Source organism: Falco cherrug, chromosome 20 (assembly GCF_023634085.1).
Source record: "Falco cherrug isolate bFalChe1 chromosome 20, bFalChe1.pri, whole genome shotgun sequence".
NCBI classification, from domain to species: domain Eukaryota; kingdom Metazoa; phylum Chordata; class Aves; order Falconiformes; family Falconidae; genus Falco; species Falco cherrug.
In genome coordinates, this window is record NC_073716.1 from 742071 (window position 1) to 749857 (window position 7787).

The window sequence follows — 7787 nt, forward strand, 5'->3', positions numbered from 1 at the left end:
GTACTGTGCCCACACAGCAGGGACGCAGCTGTCGCCTCTGGGGATGCCTCCCATAGTCCCAGCACACAGGGCAAGGATTTCTTTTTCCACTCCCTAAGAGACAATATTTTCGTTTATTTAGGAAAATAAGAGAAATTCCCCCCCCACCCCCCCCCAGAGTGAGCTGGGGTAGCACCCACACCGGGCACAAACGCTGGGGCAGGCCCTTGTGGTGACAGAACCGGGCACCAGCAGGGGCTACCAGGGCACCTCAGCCCCCCCAGAGCAGCAGCAAGGTCTGTCCCCACATGGGGTCTGAGCCCCGGGGCTGGCAGGGGACTGTGACACCCCAAGTGGGAGGAGAGGTCCAGAGGCAGGGAAAGGGCCCTGACCTGTCCCTATGCCATGCAGAACTGGCAAGGGGATGCTGTGCGTGACTGATAGCGAGCAGGGGCAGGCCCGTGGCCAGCGCAGGGCTGGGGGCCAGGCAGGGACGCAGAGAAGCCACCGGGAGCTTGGTCATCACCAGAGCCCCAGCTCCCACCTCCTGCCCTGCCGCAGCTCCTGGGGCGCCCCATCTTTGCCAGAGTGTCCGTGAGTCCAGCAGCAGCATCTGTCCAGCTCAAGTGGTGAGTACAGGGGAGCCCACGTCCCCCCCAGTGTCACAGCAGCAGGCACAGATGTCCCCAGTGTGGCTGGGGATGGGGAGCTGGGCCAGGCCTGCCTCTGTGTGCAGGCAGCGGGGAGGCAGAGCGCAGCACAAAGGCACTTGGGCTTTGCACAGCCGAGCTGGTTTGCTGCTCCCAGGAGGCCTCACCGGGAGCAGGGGTGGCACTGTCCCCCTGGGGCACTGGCCACATCCAGCCCTGCCCTCGCCCTGGCTCACAACGTGCGCAGCCGCCGCTCCTGGTTCAGCTTCTGGAAGAAGGTCTTGCCAAATTCATAGGTGCTGATCATTATGGCGCAGGCGGGTGCCACCTTAATAACGCGGGGCAGGAAGCCTACAAGGACAACCCCATCAGCTCCCCAGTGACACCAGGGTACCAGTAAACCCCCATCCCAGGGCTGGGGGGACACATCCTTACCTGCAAACAGCCCCCGGGTGCCAGACTCTGCATGGATGCGCTGCATGAGCAGCCAGGTGGAGGAAGGCTTGGAGGCTGCAACTGCGGGGAGAGGGTGAGGGTCTGGGGATGCCCATGTCCCACTGAGGGGTCATAGCTCCCCCCAGGCATCTGCCCGGAGCCCAGCTTCTCACCTGGGTGCACCTCACTGTCTCCCAGCTCGATCTGCCGCTGGGTCTTCACCACGTCAAAGGGCAGCGTCAGCACCGCAGCCACCTGCGGGGCCAGCAGCCGGGCGCTGAGCTGGGACCTGGCTGGTCCTGCCCAGCGCCAGCTCTGCCATCACCTCCTGGTGCCGTCCCAGCCCCATCCCTTGCTCCCCCCTGCTTACGCCCGAGGGAGCCCCAGCATGGTGCACACCCCAGGGCCCCGAACTCACCGTCCCGGATATGGCCCCGGATGCGAAGCTGATCATGAATGTGGCCTCATCCAGACAGGCCTGCCTGCAGAGCCACTCCTTCACCAGCTCGTAGTTAAACCAGTAGAGAGCTAGGAGGAAACAAGAAACACCAGCACTACAGTGAGGCACCCCGGACACACCAGCCTCTGCTCTCCCCAGCAGGGTGCCTTGGCCCGTGCTTGTCCCCCCCTCTCCCAGTGCCACCGCTCAGCCGGTCCCCCTGCAGCCATACCTGAGAAAGGGACATCACGCAGCACGGTGGGTCCCCAGCCCCTCCAGAGGGACAGCCAGCCATCCTGAGCCACGGCCGACTGGATGCAGACGCCAAGCTCCCGGTAGCTGAGCTGCCGCGACTGCATCTTGGTGCGGATGAGCTCCAAGGGGCTGATGACTGTCACAGCACCTACTGCAAGGGAGGGGACATTGGCACCAGCCCCAGCAGCCGTCCCGGAGGCCCAGAGCAGGTGCCAGGAGAGCCAGGCGCTGAATGTGGGCACCAACAGCTGAGAAACCAGCCACACTCTCCTGCAAGGAGATGGGTGGGCGGGGGGGACCCCTGGAGAGGAGGGGTACTCACGCCTGGCGAGGGCCCCGGCCAACAAGGGAATGTGATGCCCCCGGCTTCCCGTCTGAGCGTGCAGGTAGTCTCGGAGCTGGTCGTAGGTGGTGAAATAAATGACGGTGGCTGGCACAGCCATGACCCTGCCAAGAAGGAGGGGTGTGAGGGGCATGTGTGCCCTCCTGGGGGGCTGGCAGGAGGCTCGGGGCTCAGATGCCCATGTGCCCAGGCAGGTGTTCACACCCAGACCACCCCCGGCAGGGTCCATACTCACAGGGTGGGGGGCAAGCCGCTCCACAGAGACCTGATGCCCTCATAGCGTGTGATCTTCACGAAGGCATCCTGGGGAGAGCAGAGCACCACGGAAAGGGGTTAGAGGAGGGAGACGGGCAAACACCCCCACCCCCTCCCCGGGACAGGGAGGCCCCTGCCCACCCTGCCTTGTGCCCGCAGCTCCTACCAGCGTGCCAGTGAAGTGAGTGGGGGTCTTGTACCAGGCGGTGCAGCTGTTGCCATTCTGGCAAACATATAGATGGTCCATGAGCCCATTGCAGTAGAGAAAACACTTCCCTGGAGCAGGGGGCAACAGCATCACTGTGAGGCAGGAGACCCTTCCCCTCTGCCCTGTGCCCAGCCCAGGTGATCCCCAAAACCATCACTTCTTCCAGGAGACAGCCAAAGCCTAATGCTTCAGCCTGGAGGAGACCAGCCCCAAAGGCGGCCAGGAGAAGGATAACTCTTCAGCAAGGGTCTAACCATGGCCAGCCCCACAGGGCAGGGGGCATCCAGCCCCACCGCAGGGATGGGGGCACGGCAGGAGCCATTGTCAGTGGCAGGAGAGGTTTATGCCTCACCCTGCGTCAGCTCTGCTGCCCTGGCACGTTGGGGATGCCACCGCAGGGAGCCAGCACAGCCCCTCCACCGTGCTCTTGGGCCAGGCACAGGGATGCTGGGCAGGGAGCAAGCGGGGCAGCAGAGACCCAAGGGGACTTCGACATAGCAACAGAACAGAGTGACAGGACAGGGCAAGGACAGCAGGGCTGCAGCCAGCCGGGCCTGTTGCACAACAGACCCCCAGCAGACCCGCGGGCAAGGACCCAGCGGGGACATTGCACAGGCAGCCCCAAAGGGCCGCGGCTGGGGACAGTCGTGGCCCCCACACCAGAGAGGGATGTTCTCTCAGCCAGAGGACCCCAAGCTGCCACCAGTGGGGAAGCAAACCAGGGTCAAAGCGCTTGACCAAAGCAAAGCCACTGGCAGCAGGAGCTGCCCGGAGCCCCTGGGCGTACTCACATGTGGCCTGCTGAGTGCCCCAGGGCACAGACCGCACTGGCAACGCTGAAACACACAACAGGGACACACTGAGTGATGACACAGGGGATGTGCCACCTCCCCGAGCTGGGGCACAGCTCTGTGTGCCACAGCTCTGGGTCAGGCAGTGGGAGAGCTCCATGGGTGAGGGGGCCGGATGCCCCCACAGCCACTTCCCAAGCCGTCTGTATTGTCACTAAACCAGTCCCTTGGGACCAGCCCCAGCCCGCTGACCCCACAGGGAGGGGGGCAGATGGGGGGCAGAGCCCATGGGGTCTCTCCTGCTCCATGGAAGCCGTGCGGAGCAGTGTAGAGACAGGCACAAAGGCAGCAGGTAAGAGAGCGAGCAGCTGGAGCAGGCTGAGCCCTTCCACCCCGCTCCCCGCCGGGCAGGGGGCTGGTGGGCACAGCACTGACCCCAACTGGCGTCGGCGCAGGGCGGCAAAGGGGGAAGGACAGAGCCAAGCATCAGCCCAGCTCCCCCAGCAGGGCCCCCCGAGCCCGACAGGACGAGGGGCCCATGGTAACCTGCCACCTCGTGATGGCCCCACGCTCAGAGGCTGAGAAATCCCCAACACCAGCTCTGCCAACCGAGACACCCACGTGGGCTGCTCGCCGGCTGACTGGGGCGGGGGGGGCGGCTGGCTGGAGACCCCCGCCATGCCCTGAGCAGGGTTACCTTTGGCGAAGGGGGTCCTCTGGGCCTGCAGCCGGATCTTCACCACATCCAGTGGCGTCACTGAAACGACACCATCCCTTTAGCCACGTTGCGCCGTGCCAGCCCCTGGCACCCACCCACTCCCCATGGTCCTCACCGAAGAGGGAGGTGAGGATGGCCCCTGTCCCCGAGGCCAGCATCTGCTGCAGCGGCGTGATGCCCCCACAGGGGCTCGGCGATGTCTTCTCGGCCATGGCACCGTCAGCCTGCAACACACGGCAAGGGGGATGCTCGAGGCTGGGGGTGCTCCCGGGGGGGGCCTGCCCAGGGATGAGCGATGGCTCCTCAGGAAGGCCCCCCCCAGCATCCCCAGTCCACTGGTGCAAGGACAGATGTCCCACCTCTGGCTGTGCTATCGGCATGGCACAGGGCAGGTGCGGCCCACCCACCCTGTAATCGTGCTCCCCCTGGGGGGGACAGGGACTGCTCCTGGGTCCGGTGCAGCCCTGATAACACCCTCCCCGGCCTCGCTACTGGCAGTGGGCCCAGCCTTGCTGGAGGGGTGGGGACGGTCCAGGCCAGCCTTCTGTGTCCTTAGGGAGGGAGGACCGTCCCCTCCCTGCAGTTGGAAAATTAAGGGACAGGAAGGAACAAAGTCCAAAGACCAGCCATGCTGCAACGGCCCTCCCAGCCCCAGCCGAGAAGGCAGTATAGCCACGGAGGGACACCTGGGGGGGACACCCCTCCCCCCCTCACACAGGGGGGGCCAGCTTGCAACAAGCACCGCAAAAATGATTCTTGCATCCAAAACCTGCTGTATGCCTCCCCCGCCTGCTGCTGCTGCCCCTCCCAAGGCTTGGCAAGGCTGTGGCGCCCGGGACCAGCATCCCTGCCCTCGGGAAGCGGCGCGCATCGCACCCTTCCTGCGGGAGGGGGACCAGGACGCAGAGAAGTGAGCCCAAGCGTGGCTGCATGCTCAGGACCAGCTGCTCCCCCTCGCCGCAGCCTGGGGACAGTCCTCATGCTGGGATGGAGCCGTGGCTGGCAGGCTTCCAGCTTTGGGAACTTTTTTTTTTTTAAGCCAGGAAATGCAGCAAAAAAACCCCAACCACCTTTCATCATCTGACTCAGCAATTTGCAAGGTCAGAGCAGTCATCGGTCTCTCAGTTACAGGCTTTGGACTTGTTAGGTGCCCAAGGCTGCAAGCAGGGACGTGTCTATTCTGGAGCTGCACACGCCAGCCCCACTGGGAGAGCTGGGTGCTGCTGGTGGAGTGGGTGTGGGTCCCATGGGGTCCCACTGTGCCTGTCACGGGACAGCGGCCCTGGCATGCTCCCCGCGGACCACGCAGCTTTGGCAAAACTGTGCCACAGGCAGGGTGCTGGCCCCCAGCCCCAGCTCTGTCCCTCGGCTCCATCCCTTCGTGTCAAATCCGATGCGAGCAGGGGGAAACCTCCAGCTCACAGCGCTGCAACACCTGAACAGCTTAAAACTCACTGCTCATACATGCCAGGGCACAGCGCTCTGCTGTCAGGGGAGCAGAGCACCCCCAGGGCACTTCAGCTGGGAGCTGCTGCCTTTTCCACCCGGGAAAAAATAAGCCCCCAAAGCCCTGACGCGGACCCCAGCGCTGGGCCTGGGTGCAGCGCTGCCACGGTCAGCGCGGAGGGGACAGCAGAGCCGCGGCCAGGTGACAAAGGCAAGGACCAGGGAGGGGCCCCCAGCATATGGAGCCCCCCGCCAGGGCAGCGCGATGGGGGTCCTGCGGGCCGACCGCCGCAGCGCTTCCCGGCAGCTGGGCTGCGCCAGCCGGGGGCTGCAAAGCTGCCCCCCCGCCCCCAGCCGTTCCTGGAAGTCCCCCAACAGCACCAGCGGCCTCATCCTGCTGGGCGCAGCGTTGCCCCGGCCCGGGCAGGACCCGGGGCCGCCCGAGCAGGCGGGGACCGCTCCCAGCGCTGCTGGGGACAGCCCGGCCGCGGCCCCCCCGCGGACGGCCCGGGGGACAAACCGCCCCTTCCCCAGGCCGGGGGACGGGCGCACAGGCACCCCAGCTGCCCCGGGCCCCCCCCGGGCGGGGGCAGCCCCCCTGCAGCGTGCACCCCGCGGGCTGCAGCCCCACGTCAAGGTTTACAGCCCCCCCCCAGGCGCTGCACTCCCTCCCCCGAGGCTTCGCTCTCTCCCCGCCCCCCCCCCCGCGCCCTCCCAGCAAGGCCGGGAGCCCGGGTGGTCCCGCGGCCGCCCCCAGCACAGCCGCACGACCCCCGGTACCAGGGAGAAACTGAGGCAGTGGCCGCGCGTGCCGGGTCACGAGGGAAGGGTGAGGGGGGTCACCGAGGGGCCCCGCCCCACCTGCTCATTCCAGCCACGTGCAGCGTTTCCCTCCGCCGTCAGCGGGCGGGGGGCGGGCGGCGGTGCCTTTAAGGAGCCCCATGGGCGCCCCGCGCCCCACCGCCGCGCGCCGGCCCGCGCGCCACTTCCGCCCCGCGCCGGCCGGCCGCCCGCGCACGCGCCTTGCGCGCCCTTGCGCCCCCTGCCGGGCCGGGGGAGGAACTGCACGGGCACCCCGGGCTGGGGCGCGACTTGGCAGCTCACCCGCACCGCGCCGGCTGGGAGTTGCCTGGCACGCTCGCCGTGCTGGGGCGGTGGGGTTTGCACACTCGCCATGCCAGAGGCGGTGGGGTTTGCACACTCGCTGTGCTGGGGCAGTAGGGTGTGCACAGTCGCTGTGTGCCGGCGGCGGTGGGCTCTGCACGCTCACCGTGCCGGAGCCTGGGTGCCAGGGCTGGCTGTGGAGGCTTTGGGCTGTGCCTGGGCAGGGGCAGTGGCCGCGCAGCCCTCGCCCCGCCAGCCGGTGAGCAGAGGCACCTTCTGCAGGGTGAGGGTGCGGCAAGGCCGGTGCCCCACTGCCAGGCTGGTGCCCTGCTGCTGGCCCTCGCCGGCCCCAGGGAGCTCTAGCAGCGCTCTGGGGTGCTGCTGCAGGGGGAGGGGCACCCAGCGCCTGCTCCCACCCCGGGGCTCTAGGGGCAGGCAGGGGGCACCGGCTGCAGCCTTTGGCCCTGGGGCAGGCCGAGGGGAGGGTGGCACTGGGGCCTTGCAGCCCCCCAGGAGATGGGCTGTGGGGTGGTGCGTGCTGTGCAGGGAGCGCTAGGGCCTAAGAAAGGGAAATGGGGTACGCCAAGAGCTTTTTCGGCTCTTTTGCTCTGCGTTAGCTAGCTGGAAGATCCCTTTTACTTGAGGGCTACAGGCTGTCTTTCGCATTTCTAGCTCCTCTACTGGAGAGTGGCTTTATTCATGAAGAAGGTTCTGGGGTCCCATCTCTGGTCTCAGAAGTAAGGCACAGTTGAAATGCACTGTTACTCTTAGAGGTGCAACCCTCAAAACAGGCGGCCATGCTGGCTCGTGGCTCTATCAACACGCACAAATACCGGAGCTACCTCTGTTACTTCCACCTGGTCCTGGGAGAGCTGCGGCTCAACTTGGGGATGTGCCTGGTCTGGGAGGCTAAAATCCTCCCTCTGCTTACTGCAACTGCTCAGGGTGGCTCTTTGTACTGTATTGGGAGTGCCTGTGTGGAGTCACGAGCCCTTTTGTGCAAAGCAGTGAGCTCTCTGAGGTGGCCTTATTTCTGTTGGCATTTTAAGCTAGAGAAGATGCTTTAGGCGTGCTCATTCACGAGAGCAGCAGCGCAGTGCTGACGGGTGTCCTCACACCCGGCTGCTGAAGGTGCTGCCTTACGCTGCCCCATGAGCGGGTGAC

At 66.0% G+C, this 7787-nt stretch overlaps 1 protein-coding gene across 2 annotated transcripts; it reads right to left on the minus strand.

Annotated features, from left to right (window-relative positions):
- Positions 1-94: 94 nt before the first annotated feature.
- On the minus strand, positions 95-6531 carry SLC25A39 (solute carrier family 25 member 39). Of its 2 annotated transcripts, XM_055697697.1 has the most exons (12): positions 6381-6531; positions 4189-4297; positions 4053-4112; positions 3356-3400; positions 2523-2632; positions 2337-2404; positions 2081-2205; positions 1736-1909; positions 1483-1592; positions 1238-1319; positions 1065-1145; positions 95-980 (listed from the first exon to the last, which is right to left on the minus strand). In XM_055697697.1, exons 2-12 carry the CDS (start codon positions 4283-4285, stop codon positions 862-864), a joined length of 1071 nt encoding a protein of 356 aa, XP_055553672.1. In that variant the 5' UTR covers positions 4286-4297; positions 6381-6531; the 3' UTR covers positions 95-861. The 2 variants fall into 2 exon arrangements, with proteins under 2 accessions (XP_055553672.1, XP_055553671.1); XM_055697696.1 differs by lacking the exon at positions 3356-3400 and having other exon boundaries at positions 6381-6506.
- Positions 6532-7787: the final 1256 nt, after the last annotated feature.